The following is a 16,146-nucleotide window of genomic DNA, read 5'->3' as shown; positions in this document are numbered from 1 at the left end:
TACTGTCGTTCAGTATGATATTATTATTCCTGTAGTTCGGAATAATTGACATTGTCGTTCATGCCAAAACACTGTCGTTTAGTGTGATTAGTATTATTCCTGTCGTTCGGAATAATTGGCATTGTCGTTCATGTCAACATACTGTCGTTCAGTATGATATTATTATTCCTTTCGTTCGGAAGAATATGCATTGTTGTTCATGCCAACATACTGTCGTATAGTATGGTATTATTATTATTCCTGTCGTTCGGAATAATGGGCATTGTTGATAATGCCAACACCCGACTGTCCATCAGTATATTATGACCACTAATAGTTGTAATAATTAAGGTAGTAATGCTCAATGGTTAATGATTGATAATTAACAATTAAGATATTGATGCTCATTGGTTGATGATTGGTTAATGATTGATGATTCATAACTAAGGTACTGATGCTCATTGGTTCATTGGTTAAATGATTAATTAATTAATACGTAGTAAAATAAATAAAATAAAACTAATAAGTTAGATTTATTAATTTGGGTGAATTCGTTTGCTCAGATACTTTTTCTTTAATTACAGGTAAAGATCTAAATGCCTCCACAAAGACGGTCAACTTGGTTATTCGTTAAGACAATTCCGTTAGTTGTAGTAAATATGTTGTGTAATAGGTGTGTTAAAATAAAAAATAGGTGTGTTAAAAAATACTGTTTTAAATGTAATTAAATATTAAAAAAAAAAATAAAATAAAGGATCACAAAATTAAGTGGTTCTTACAGGTAACGGTTTCGTTCAGCTCAAACAAGACTTTTTTTTAAGAATATCGGAAGTAGTAGAGGGAGAAGGGGGTTTCTGCACCACAAGAGCAGAGGATTTAAGCGTCGGGCAGTGACGTCGAGCAGCCTATGAAGTAGAGAAAACCAATAAATTTATATCTGCATTTCCTCCAACATACAGTTAACATTTCAAATTGTGATAAAAAGCTAAAATTAAATAATAATTGCATTGCCAAGTGCACACCAATAAATTATCAATTAAATTGGCGCCTGTCATTAATTCATACCTGCATTTAATTTAATAATGCAAAAATGTAATTTTATGTTTTTAATAGTCTACTACGATTCGATTACATACTAGAATATTACTCAATATAGTGGGCGCCTAATGGGTAGGCTTATTTAAAAAAATATTTAACTTTCAATTGAGATATATAGCGCCTACTTGAAGGCGCTTTCTAATTAGAACAGATTATCAAAGCTTATTATGTATACAATAAATTGCAATATTTTTATAGTTGTGATTTGAAGATCGAATGAACGGTATCTGGACACAACAGTTAGAGAAGCGATTCATTTTGGCAGAGATTCCGTCATGGTACGGGGAGGTATAACTTTAAATGGGCGTACGGACTTGCATGTATTTCTAGACGGCATAATTAATGATGAACGATACAGAAATCAGATTCTTGAACTATATTTTATTCCATTTGCTGCTCGGCATAGTCCAGAATTCATCTTATAATAATCCCAAGTAGCACAATAAATTATTATGAAGTTATAGTGAAGTGTTTTATATACGATTTATTACAGCGATCTCATACACTGAATTGTTATATAATAAACGCAAAGAACACAAATTTATCATAGAGACAAATGTGTTTTATTATTTTGTTATATAGATGTTTTGGCGATTAATTTATAAAACATTTTTATAAATATATTCTTTAATATGCTCAGGAACGTTTATATAACAAATCTTATACAACTATTTATGCTTGAGCTAGATATATTTTATAATTGATTTATAATATAATTTAAAACATTTATAAAGTATTTACAAAACAGCTATAAAAATATGCATTTTAGTTTATTAAAACATTATTGACATGTTTTATAGCTGTATGGTTATGTGTTTAAATAAATATATTTGCTTTGTTTAAACGAAATTTATTAAAGTTATTTCTAATTCGTTTTAACAACTTGTTTATAAAATGTTGAATATTTAAATGACTTATAGTATCATTAATTATAGTGTCAAACAAATACCAATTTACAATTAAAATATATCAAAAAGATAGTTTAGCGCCCACCCTAATTACTAGATTTTTTGATCATGCTAATGGAATATCATTTTATAGCGACACGGTCTTTTTTTATAACTAATAATAGAAACACAACATCGCCTTGTTAAATGTCGCTTACAAATGCCCACCAACTCCTAGTTATGAATGAAGTAAAATTACTGTTTTGGTAAGAAGCAGGCTACTACAGATAGAACATCTACAGTTGTTGATCCCGCCCACTAAACATAATTAAGATAAAATCAGTCGCATAATTGAATATAACATTGTTCAATTAGTGGGTATGTTTAGAATATCATAATTTACATATTTACCAAACAACTTCTTCTTTGGTTAAATTGAAACGATATTCATTGGGTATGCTGCTAGCTGTTGTATTATCTTAATAGATTAACTTTTTTAAATAGTTTTTCAAAATTCGGCCAATAATCATATCTTTTGCCCCAACAGGTTAATTTTGAATGTGGAAATTTTAATTTAATCTATTTCAAAGATCCAAAACTATTGCCAAATTCCATATTATTTGATCTTAATTAATTATCCTTCAGATAGTCGGGCTTGTTTCTCGTGAAATACTCGCATTTTAATACCCCAATTAATTTTTGGTGAGAAATATGAGAAAAAATAACAATTCTGATGTCATGTGAGTAATTATGTAAATCATACCCATTTCTTTAAATTTTAGCATATTGTAGACATTGAAAAAATTGTACCGGGTGTCCCACTAAGAATAGATCTCGGCTGTATCTCGGAAACTATTATTAGTCGTAGAGCTTGCGGAAAAAATATTTATAACTAAATATTAATAAAAATATTTATAACTAAAGGGGCTATGAGAAGCTGCTGGAAATTATTTTTAAGTTTGTAAAACGGCCGCTAGGTGGCGCAACTGCTATGGAAAATAAGAAAATAATTTTTTTACAGAATTTTGCCTAGATAATGGGTACTATAAATAATAGCTTCATAATCTTCAGTAAATTTAGGATTTTTTTGTTAGAACCATTTTCCCTTATCTGCTAAAATAAAGTGGTGGGGGAAGGTTAGATCTATCTTTATTTAAATGTTAATAACTCCGGACTGGATGATCAGAATCCAACAAGCGAGGGGTCGTTTAAAAGAGCGTTTCTTACTATATATTATGCCATAAAAAAAATAATAATAAGGTTTTGAACGTAGACGCTAGGGGGCGCTTTCTTACAATTTAACAAACATAGCGCGTTTTTTCAAAAAAACTAAATACGATAGTATGTGTTATTTTAGCTGATAGTAAAGAGTAGTAAAACCTTAAAAAGTCAGCGAAAACCGCATCTTGATATCTTCTTTCAAACCGAAGATATTAGCAAAGTTATAATAAATACCAAAAAATAAGCCCTTAATTACCTTATTTTTACAATACACTATCAGTAGCCTTTTTGATTAGGCCCATTCTAACAAAAAAATAAGATAGAAACAGTTAATTTATTTTAAAATCGACGAAATACCAGAATACCATAATACCAGATGTATTAATATCTAATAATTGAGATATTAATAATAGTGAACAAGAAACGATGATTCAGTAAAGTCATGGTAGGTTTTGGAAAAAAGTTGCTTTTCGCATAATAGTATAAACGTCAAATTGTTATTAGATCAACATTTTGATAGTCTTAGCAGCGTTTTTTTTTATCTTTTAAATGCTTTTTTAAAATGCCTTTATTATTTGAAGTAGTTGAAGTTGTTTGGGTATTTTGAACAAGCAATCAAAAGATAAAAGACGCTGCTAAGACTATCAAAATGTTGATCTAATAACAATTTGACGTTAATACTATTACGTCAAAAGCAACTTTTTTCCAAAGCCTACCAAGACTTCACTGAATCATCGTTTCTTGTTCACTATTATTAATATCTTAATTATTAGATATTAATACATCTGATTCTGATAGTATGATATTCTGGTATATCGTCGATTTTAAAATAAACTATTTCTATCTTATTTTCAAGAGGGATACTGATGCCGTGTTGTAAAATAAGGTAATTAAGCGCTTATTTTTTGGTATTTATTATAATTTTGCTAATATCTTCGGTTTGAAAGAAGATATCAAGATGCGGTTTTCGCTGACTTTTTAAGCTTTTACTACTCTTTACTATCAGCTAAAATTACATATACTATTGCATTTAATTTTAAAAAATAACGCGCAATGTTTGTTAAATTGTAAGACAACGCCCCCTAACGTCTACGTTCGAAAGCTTATTATTATTGTTTATATGGTATAATATAGACTAGGAAACGCTCTTTTAAACGAGCCCTCGCTTGTTGGATTCCGATCATCCAGTCCAGAGTTATTAATATTCAAATAAAAACAGACCTAACCTTCCCCCACCACTTTATTTTGGTCGATAGAGGAAAATGGCTCTAACAAAAAATATTCAAAATTTACTGAAGATTATGAAGCTGTTACCTATAGTACACCTTATCTAGGCAAAATTGTGTAGAAACTCTATTTTCTTATTTTTTGTTGCAGTTGCGCCCCCTAGCGGTCGTTCTACAAACTTGAAAATAATTTCCAGTAATTTCCCATAGCCTCTTTAGTTATAAATATTTTTTTCCGCAGCCGCTACGGCTAATACTTTCCGAGATACAGCCGAGAGCTATTCTTAGTGGGACACCCTGTACATTGAAACTAGATATTAATTTCCGAAGTTTTCGGATTCAGAAACTGCTTTGGCTTTATTTGCTAATCCATTGCTGATAGATTTTGCCTATTTATGATTCATGATTTCTGGGACAAATATAACACATTTCTTTGCCAGTTTTGGACCTTTTTTGCACATGTAATGTTTCAAGATAATGTACTTTAGTTGATTGCATGTTGGTTTCTCGTCATCCCATTCCCTCATCAAGATATCTAAGTAAAATCTCCGTGCGGGGTATTAAAATACCCCGCGCGAGAACTGGAAATTTGATATAAGAATCCTACATTATGACATCCTTATATGTAGTAACGAAAGTAGAAGGGAAGATTATTGGCAAACGACCAAGAGGAAGATCTCCAACGCGCTGGGTGGACCAAACCAAAGAAATTATTGGTCACGGCCTGCAGAATGAACGGTATCTGGACACAACAGTTAGAGAAGCGATTCATTTTGGCAGAGATTCCGTCATGGTACGGGGAGGTATAACTTTAAATGGGCGTACGGACTTGCATGTATTTCTAGACGGCATAATTAATGATGAACGATACAGAAATCAGATTCTTGAACTATATGTTATTCCAGTTGCTGCTCGGCATAGTCCAGAATTCATCTTATAATAATCCCAAGTAGCACCATAAATTATTATGAGAGTGAAGTGTTTTATATACGATTTATTACAGCGATCTCATACACTGAATTGTTATATAATAAACGCAAAGAACACAAATTTATCATAGAGACAAATGTGTTTTATTATTTTGTTATATAGATGTTTTGGCGATTAATTTATAAAACATTTTTATAAATATATTCTTCAATATGCTCAGGAACGTTTATATAACAAATCTTATACAACTATTTATGCTTGAGCTAGATATATTTTATAATTGATTTATAATATAATTTAAAACATTTATAAAATATTTACAAAACAGCTATAAAAATATGCATTTTAGTTTATTAAAACATTATTGACATGTTTTATAGCTGTTTTTACGACTGAGTTATAAAGCAATTTAATTCGTAAGGAACATATATTGCTAAGGTTATGTGTTTAAATAAATTTATTTGCTTTGTTTAAACGATATTTATTAAAGTTATTTCTAATTCGTTTTAACAACTAGTTTATAAAATTTTGAATATTTAAATGACTTATAGTATCATTAATTATAGTGTCAAACAAATACCAATTTACAATTAAAATATATCAAAAAGATAGTTTGCAGGAGGCTTCTATAGCCGCTCAAGATAGAGATGGATGGAGAAAACGATCCGAGCAATTGAGACATGATGTCACCATACTCTTTCGAGAGTTAACGGACGAGAAGAAGATATGTAGTAACGTTTTCTGAAAGTCATTATATTGGTACTCTAACAAATAATACTTTTTCGTCATACTATATTGTTATATTATTATAACATAAGCAAAATCAGAATGGAAAAGATGCATATAACGTCCGCCGGACGTTATCATAACGGCCGGCGGCCGTTAAGTTTCTAAGGTAATCGTAACGTCTGTCACCTGCAACAATGACTATTTATTGTCAGTTGGACTTTTCAAAAATTGGGAAAATAGACCATAGCGAGATGTCGCGAGAAATTCCGTTGGAAATACAGGAGGAAGCGGCTGCGGCTACTCAAAATTTACTTCCGACTATAACCAGAGAGAGATATCAGCAGGAATATGACAATTTTTTGAAGTGGCGGCAGGATAGAAGTATAAACAGCGTAAATGAAGCGGTATTGCTGGCTTATGCTAAAAGAATGTCTGAAATGTATTCTCCTACATCACTGTGGACAAAGATATCCATGCTGAAGCTTGCGTTGAGAGTATATGAAAACATCGACATATCAAGGTAAAAGCCATTATATTCTTCGATATTTAATCATACTCATCTAAATTATATTTGTTCATAGATTTGGTAAACTGTTCATGTTTCTGAGGCGCAAAAACGAAGGTTATTCACCAAAAAAAAAGCCAAAGTTCTGTCGGAGAATGACATAAATAATTTTCTACTGGATGCCGATGATTACACCTGGTTACTCGAAAAAATTGTATTGGTGCTTGGTATTCTTGGAGCTTGTAGGCGCAGCGAGCTTTGGTCACTCACAGTTGATGATTTCGAAGATTCGGAGAAAAATATTCTTGTCTCATTAAGAAATACTAAAAATAAGAAAGATAGGAAATTTCTTATTCCAAAAACGGGCCTTCCGTTTGATGCCTATAGGTTTATACAAAAATACATCAACCTGCGTCCTCGTAACTTTGACAATCCAAAATTTTTCATTGGTTACAAGAAAGGCAAGTGTGTTAAGCAAATCGTCGGTATACATACCATCGGGAGCGTACCGCAGAAAATTGCAAAATTTTTGAACTTGGAGAATCCAGAACGTTATACAGGGCATTCATTTCGTAGATCATCAGCAACCATGCTCGCCGAAAATGGTGGTGATTTACTATCGCTAAAGGAGCTAGGAGGATGGGAGTCTTCAACAGTGGCAGAAACTTACATAGAAAAATCAGTTTCCAAAGAATGAAAATAACAAATCAACTTTTTCATGATAGCTCCAAAAATAATGTGTCTTTAGTGGATACAAATATTTGCCATTCTTCAGTAGCATCATCTTCTTCTATAAAATCTGTAAATCCCTGGGAAGGATTACAGATTTCTAAGAACAACAAGTGCACTTTTAATTTCCATGTTCATTATCATGAAAATGAATTTTAGTATAAGACATTATGTATTTTTTATCCTTACTTGTGTTATTGTTCAATAAAATTTGTTATTAAATAGTAGTGTTTATTGCTCTAAAAATCTGCAGTATGACGAAAATCTAGAACGCAACACGGCCGCTCAAGATAGAGATGGATGGAGAAAACGATCCGAGCAATTGAGACATGATGTCACCATACTCTTTCGAGAGTTAACGGACGAGAAGAAGATATGTAGTAACGTTTTCTGAAAGTCATTATATTGGTACTCTAACAAATAATACTTTAACGAAAAATAAGGAATTTCTAAAACAATAGAAAATTATATTCTACAGTTCATACCAAATAAACTTTTAGTCACGTGATTAAGCTTGACCGGCACAGCGTTGCCCACTTTTATATATTTTCTTTTAATTAAAATATTTTAGGAAACAAAAATAAATGAATTACTTATAAATATATAAACCGTTATTATTTACGTCAACAAAATCCACCTGCTTAACAGCACTTAAGGGACATAAAGGACCATTACGACCGCTTTCCGGTTCAAAATATTCTAATAAAGTTTCGATGATATTTTTACGCCTATTAAGCTATCTTGTACACTTCGCACTAAAAGAGGTTCTAAAAAGAACAATGTTCGACTGCAAGGTCTGCTAGTAAACATTTTCAAGCTTAAATTATTAAGCAAGAATTTATCGCAACAGTATTTATTTAGAAAAAATCGTAATACAAAACTAAAGTGTCAAAACGAATGACAATATGTCAGAAAATAAATAAATGCACCAGTTTCACATTTTTTATAGCAGAACTACCACCTATAAAAATTTTAAGATGTCTATTTTTTGTGCTGGTCAGTGCAGCTTAAGAAAATACATAACAGGTTGTAAATTATTAATAAATAAAAATAATGGAGGAATACAAGCGGAGAGTTATGAATACGGAAAACAGACAATGCTCCTATTTATCGACTTTCAGCAAGCATATGACAAAGTTAAAAGGACGGAGGTGTTTAGAGCATTAACAGAATTAGGGGTTAGCAAGAAACTGACTAAGATGATAAAATTGACACTCCAAGAGACAGTAAATGAAGTCAAAGTAAACAAGAAAACAACGGAAAAATTTATAATCAGGGACGGATTAAGACAGGGGGATCCGCTATCTCCAGTACTGTTTAGTGTAGTGTTAGAAAAAAATATAAAAGACGCGGGAATCAACAGAGAGGGCCTTCTGTATACAAAAAGACACCAATGCTTAGCCTTTGCTGATGATTTGGTCATCTTAGAAAGAGATCGGAAAGACCTGATATCGGTGACCAAAAGACTAGAAAATCAAGCGCAAAAAGTAGGCTTAATGCTTAATGAGAAGAAAATTTTCTTCTTTCTTTTTTTTTTTTTGAGAAGGGAAGATGTCTACAATTGAAGTCTGAGAGAGGTAAACGATACAAGTTTGAGGAAGTAGATACATTCACATATCTGGGAGCAGTATTTCTAAGGAATCCAAATGTAACTCAAGAAATTATGGCAAGAATAATGACAGGAAATAGATGTGTCAGCGCATTACAGAAAATTATTAAGAGTAAGAACATTTCTAGAAGTTTAAAAATCAGAATGTACCAAACAATGATAAGACCAATAGTGCTGTATGCATGTGAAACGTGGACGTTCAATGCAACAGAAAGTTCGAGGCTAGAGATTTGGGAAAGAAAAATACTGAGGAAGATTTTTGGAGGAAAGAAGATAGACAACATATGGACCAGAAGAACAAATGAAGAAGTAAAGCAACTATATCGGGCACCGAGTATAACGGGAGTAGCAAGAGCACAAAGACTGAGATGGCTGGGACACATTGAAAGAATGGCCGAAGCAAGAATTCCTAGTATGATAATAAAACGTGAAATAGGTGGAAAGAGAAGGAGGGGTAGACCGAGAATCAGATGGAAAAAGGACGTAGAAGAGGACTTGAGAAGGATAAGAGTGGATGGGTGGAGAATAAAGGCGAAAGACAAAAACAAATGGAGAAAGATAACCAATCAAACCATGAGCCTTTTAGGCTTTTAGAGCTATTTTATATATGTATATATAAAAATAATGGAGTAACGAAATTACTGGGCAAGGACTATAGTACAGTAAAAAGGATATTTTAAGTTTAAGAGGAAAAACAGACGATGTTAAAAACTGAATTTTACAGAAAAAAACTGATTTAATATTTATAAAAATAATAAAAATAATATCATGCTAAAGGCACAAAAAGCTATTGCGTTATTATTTAGACATTGTTTGTTATATACCTTTAGCAACCTTTAGTAAATGTTACTTTCACTAGTGAATATTAGAAATTACTAGGAAAATGAAATAACTAGTGAATATTAGAAATTACTCGACAAATCTTTTTAAAATACCACATTCACTGGTCCAATGCGTAATTGCTAGCATTTTCTAGTGAATGTTAACAATCACTGAATTTCCGACTTTCACTGTAACATATACAATTACAGTGTTTAGCATGTTTTGGGACTTGATATTCTCAAAAGATCAAGTTGATGACTAATAAATTTCTATAAAATGGACATCGTTGGGTTTTCCCCTTACCTTCCATTTGTTAATCTGCATATTTCTCACCAGATAAAATACAGAAACTATTACAAAAAATCTTACTATTTATACGAAAAAAGAAAAAGTTCCTCGGAACTTACGACCAAGAAAAATCAAAGATTGTTGTAAGAACAATCTTTGGATTGCCCCGGGGTTTCTAACAGGACACTGTCTCCCCAACGAATACCTCAGTAGATTGAAGCAGAGTAACAACGGCGAATGCAGATTCTGTGGGGAAAATGGGGAAAAAACAGAACACCTTATGACTGAGACGACAACTGTTCGTGCCATAAATTTTGGTACGGCTGTTGTCGAAGATGGAGAGCTGGCTTCTGTGGAGTTGTCTCAGATACTGGCTTTTGTTAAAGCCCTGAGACTGTATGATGAGTTATAACTTGTTATAACTCAAGAAAGGGGAACACACAATAGATCTGTAAGGTCGCGGTGATTAACTCCCCTTCTAAACATTCTACATTCTACCCGGTATAGATAGAATAAATTCATCCATCACAAATCTACGTCAAAACATGGTCATCACTTGATTTGAGTTAATAAATACATATATGTTACAATTATGAAAAATGGAGTAACGTTACATGACCTAAAACCAGTGGTGGACTAAGCTTGTCGGGGGCCCGGGGCGGCGAAGCTAAATGTGGCCCCGGTCTGTTTAGATAATGATATACTTCTAATGCACGTTTTGTAAAAATTGAATGAATATGGCGGCACTTTCGGAAGTACCGGAAGTTGACAGCAACTTTCTTTACTTTAAATGGGTGCCCTCATTTTTTATTGCATACTTAAATATTCTGTCAAATTTTATGAATTTTGATATTAAACACTCTATACCTAACGTTAACCGTTTTTGAGGAAAAAAAATTATAATTTTAGAGGAAAAAACTGCCTGTCAAAAATATGTATATAGCCTAAACGTCAAATTTAATGATTGCCACAGCCACTGTACCATAAAGAGAAGACATATGTTATGTAAGGACAAAATTAAATTGTCCGAATGTCATATAATAATGGCCGCAACTGTCATGGAATTGAGCGATTGAAAAATTATCATAAATCATTTTTTTTCAGATGGAAATCCCTTTTTTATTTCACTCGTGAAAAGGCTTTCGTTACTTTCGTTTTAAAATTTGTTACTTTTTACTATACATGTTCCTGTACCTAAAATAAATCGTTTTTAAGTTATTTAATATTTTTTCTTGATTTTAACCAGCAGCCTATGACAGTATTATCGATCATCATTTCCTAACTTTGCGCTGTTTTTTTTTATCGTACGGTATATTATTAAAATATCAACTATTAGACATCACTAAAGAACGAAAATACGAGATATATTTATATAAATACACTTTTTAAACTTTTAAGCAGCAGTAGTTATAGTATAGGAATATGTCTAGTTAAAACGTAACGAATTGGAAAACCTTTTCACTAGTGAAAAAAAAAAGTGGGTTTCCATTTGAAAAAAATATTTATGATAATTTTTAATCGCTCAATTCCATGACAGCTATCGCCATTATTATATGACATTTGAACAATTTAATTCATTTGATTTTTGAAATAGATAGCCACATGTCTTTTCTTTTATGTCACGGGGCTGTGATAATCACTAAATTTGACTCTTAGGCCGTACAAATTTTCTTGACAGGTATTTTTTCGTCCAAAAATTTTAAATTTGTCCTCCCTTTTAATAAGTCCTCCAAGATCCGAGGGGCCCCTTCGCTGTCCCAGGCCCGTGGCCCCCGTTATACTAAAGACTTCACTGCTCATCATCAGTTATGAAGCTAGAATACAAGTTATGCTGTGCATTGGTTGTAATTTAAAATGTTTATTCAGAAAAAATAAATAATGAAACCATTGAAAGATAACTTAGAAGCTAAAATAAATAAATTCAGTCTCAAAATATATAATTTTTCGATATTTTAAACAAAGAAAATTACCCCTTGATTTAATTTCCTAAATAGAAAATGCCATTGACAATTACTGGGGCCCTTTGAATAAGAAGACTAAGGAAGGAGCATATCAAAAATCTTAGGTACACCGCGATGGGCCTCAAATATGGCCGACTTAAAATCCGGTTTATCAGTGTCGTTCTAATTTTATTTAAAAAATGTAAAACTATGATGTAGGGTAGACGTGGGGTAGACTCAATAATTTGTTGTATTATTTTACGTTGTGAATAAATGTTGGTAGTTATTAAAATTGTTATAAAAATACATAATTCTAATAAAAATAGATGTTATAATAAGTATTTATTAACACAAACATCCGATACGCTACTGAAGCAAGTCAAATTAACGTATCTAAATTCTTTGACATCTAATCTTTGACAAGTAATAAATAAAAGCTAAAATGCAAGAAAAAAATATAATTTAGTTAATTTAAGTGAATTTCATAAATGATCGGTTTACTACACGTATGTATATTATATAGTCACTTACTAGCGAAAAGTTCTTCCATTATTTCACTCAATTTTTGCCGAGATCTACCGCACGCTACACAACCAACTATTTTGGCGTCTTTTTCGATAAATCGCGATAGTGTCACTGTTAATTTAAGTTCTGCCACAATTTCCATCTAGATTTACTACCTTTATACAACTATCAGTAGTAGAATAAATAATAAATAACATAAAATAAGCTCCGTAAAGATTGACAAATCCACAAAATTTCAAATCAAATTCAAATGTGTCAAATGCATCGTCAAACAGAACTGTCAAGGATCCCCACCCTAGAGTGCTTTTATGGCGCTTTTTCCGCCCACCATGCATGAATACATGGATAGCCATTATGCTCCTTCCTTAGTCTTCTTATTCAAAGCTGGGGCCTGATAATTGATAATTAAGTAAATATCTGCTTCCATTTATACTGTTTATAGTTGGCGTATACGTATGGTTTGCATACTCCACCTACAAACTGCTTTATAACTACTGCTTTATAACTACTGCTTTATAACTACTTTATAACACATATTGGCCTTGTTTGCCAGTTGAATAAAAAATTACTTATTAAGATTCGGAGGCCCCCTAGAAGACGGGGACAGGGGCGGGCCGCCCCTTCCGCCCCCCCCCCCTAGTCCGCAACTACCTAAAACAGTTATTCTGTAAAATTGTGTATTTGTGTATACGTATTACTCTGGTGCTATTTATTCAAATTTCAATTAAGACAAGCAAATTACTAACTAACTTTATATAAAAGTCATAAAATCATATTAAAAACGCTACAATATACATCAAGAAAGGCGACCTACCGTAAAATCGAGAAACACAATAGTTAATCTGCATATTCCTCCACGCATTTTAAATTCACTACGCACAATTGCAACAAAACCGATCACAAATATCGTCTCTGCATCTACAATTATTATACTGCAACACTAACCGTAACACCTCTAGCCGACTAGGAGTTATTGCACAAGACGGTTTTCTACAACCGCTCATATATGTACACTAAATTAAAAATAGGAAATTGAAAATTGGCTAGGTATGTGTGGTCGTCTGAAGGTCGCGATCGTTTGCCATCTTCCTCTATCGAATAAAAATACAAAACCAGAAATCCACCGGTTAAGAAAGAATAGCCGGCGTCGCCGCTGCGAAAGTATTATGTAATGCTTGTATTACATAGGTCTAATTATAAAGCAGTGATTCACATTTTCTGTTAAGCATAGTTCTTCGTTTTTTTTTCATGTTTGATTCGTGGAGAGTGAAGAATCGGTGCTATTTTTCATGTAAAAAGAGAAAAAATGTTGTTTTTTTGGTGGTGTGGGAAATGGATCGGAGATGAAGGTCGTCAACAGTGGGTTTGGCCAGGATTAAATTCATTTTTCGGTAATTAACACCTGAAATTAATTATAAAGGTGACTGCTTCTGGACTAGTTCTTTATACAGGGAGGATTTCGCAATTGGGAGTATCTCTTGTATGAAAAATGTTATATGGAAAATCTGAAATACCCTCATTTCAATACTAAATGATTTGTGCCTGAAGAAGCGATAATAAAATCGCGAAACACTGCATAAAACATAATTGTTACCTTTGAGCCTTCCTAAATGGCTTTTTTCTACGGAATACAAACAACCAAACTTATATGGAATCATTCTTTATTTCTGACTAAATTTCTTGCAATGATAAAAATTTGTATACGACTTTAAGATAAGGCTTTTTGTTGTAAATAAAATGGTAATAAAGAATAAAAGACTGGCTGGCGATTTATTTTCTTTTGGATTTTGTGTTCAGTAGTAAAATCACGATTGTTCGGTATTTTCATTCCATCCAAAAGAAATGCCTTATGTTGGATTAACAGATGTACAGAGGGGAAGAATTAAGCTCTCACCGAACAAGGATTGCTCCAAGGAGACGTAGCAGAGATAGTAGGCGTTACCCAGGGTGTTATCGAAAACATATGCAAGGTACTTGGAATTAGGAACACACAAGGATAGGCCCAGACAAAGTCGTCAAAGAGTCACAACTGAACGACCAGACCGCCTTGTGGGCCAAATTGCTAGAATAAATCCCAATGTTTCGCATCTAGAACTACAAAGACAATTTCTGGCAGCTACAGGTGTGAACTTTTTTGTTGAAACCATAACAAAAAAGCTTCGTGCTCGAGGATTTTACAGTAGGAGAAAGCAAAATAAAATTGACCGGCAAAATTTATGCCTTCAACATCAAAACGGAACAACTGAGAATTGGCAAAATATTCTTTTTTCGGATGAGACCAGAATTGGCCTAAGATCAGATAACCATCGAATATGGGTTCTCAGAACTCCAGAAAGACAAGCGCGACTTCATGCTTTTCTGTACTAAGATATGAAGGAGGAGCTATAATGTTCTGGGGAGGTATTATACTGGGAGCAAAAACTCCATTGTTACCACTTCAACAAACTTTAATGGGTCGGAGATATTAGAGTCATATTATGTTGACTTGGTGCTAGACCCAATCGTTAGTCTTTGGAGAGCTGCAATTGGTTATAATTTTAACTTCTTGAAACGGAAGGTGTCATAGTTTTGGACTGGCCCTGCATGTTCACCAGATCTAAACCCTATCGAACACTTGTGGGACTAGCTCAAACGAAGGGTTAGAGCTCGTCGAAACAATCCAGGAAATCTTGCACAGCTTATTGATGCAGCATTAGCAGAATGGAAAAACATACCCCAACACAACGTTGATAATTTAATAAGATGGCAACAACGAATATTTAAATTATCAATTTTCTTTTTGTTTTTGTTTTTTGGCCATTAAAAATAAATAAATTTTGTTTATTTTGGGAACTGATTAATTTTTTTTTATTGCTATATGGATTATTTTTCATTAAAAGTCATTGGTAAGGACTGAGTTTTATTCATAAACACAAAATTTTCATACGTCTCAAAAATCATGAAAAATAATAGATGATTCCATATAAGTTTGGTTGTGTGTAATTACTGTGAACAACCAATAATCATAATCTCAAATACATATGGTAAAATTGAAGATTGGAGTGGGAAGATTTATTTTCCCGATGTATATTTGAGACCGTTATTTCCTATTTTTGTGTAAAGATTATGTTAAAATGATATTCACTATGGAATATGCTATCAGGCAAGCTTTTAGATATTTTCAAACATATCCCGCTATAAAAAAACAGAAGAAAAATATATTCAGTGGTAACAGTTTAAAAGTAAAATATTTCATTCCCAAATAAAGTTTTAATATGTGTATGTCTGTAGTAGTAAAAACCATTTTGATTGTTTTGTTATCTATCACGGCCTACTAATAAGAAAATTATGTCTTTTAAATATTGCAGTAAATAGTGAAAATAAATACAAAGTAATATATATTTTTGAGAAGTTTATAGTAAGACAAATCATCTGATTTAAAAATATACAGGGTGTTCCATTTGGAAAAACATAACTTTAATTCATATTTTCAAAAATATTTATTTCGGAGGAAAACAGACTAAGCCACTGTATTCTACGTAAAAAGTTTTACAAGAATCAGATTTCACCTTCTCGATACTTTTCACTATAACAGAGATACGGGGCCTGTCCCAAATTGCAACATTTTCGAAAAGACCCTGTAGCTCAGAAACGAAGAGGGCTATGAAAATTTTGTTTA

General features: G+C 32.5%; 1 protein-coding gene across 1 annotated transcript in view; it reads right to left on the bottom strand.

The window, feature by feature from the left end:
- The window catches only part of LOC115887219 (protein spaetzle 3-like), an 86,310-nt gene extending 72,755 nt beyond the window's left edge, over nucleotides 1–13,555 (bottom strand). Inside the window, exon 1 of the mRNA XM_030906585.1 lies at nucleotides 13,303–13,555. Within this exon, the coding sequence (XP_030762445.1) occupies nucleotides 13,303–13,350 (48 nt within the window). The 5' untranslated portion in view covers nucleotides 13,351–13,555. The remainder of the gene's footprint in view (nucleotides 1–13,302) is intronic.
- Between the last annotated feature and the right edge of the window lie 2,591 nt (nucleotides 13,556–16,146).

The sequence above is a fragment of the Sitophilus oryzae genome, unplaced genomic scaffold, assembly GCF_002938485.1.
Source record: "Sitophilus oryzae breed Bouriz unplaced genomic scaffold, Soryzae_2.0 scaffold_556_pilon_pilon, whole genome shotgun sequence".
NCBI classification, from domain to species: Eukaryota; Metazoa; Arthropoda; class Insecta; order Coleoptera; family Curculionidae; genus Sitophilus; species Sitophilus oryzae.
The sequence above is the reverse complement of the archived record's forward strand: the minus strand, read 5'-3'. Positions and strand labels throughout refer to the sequence as shown.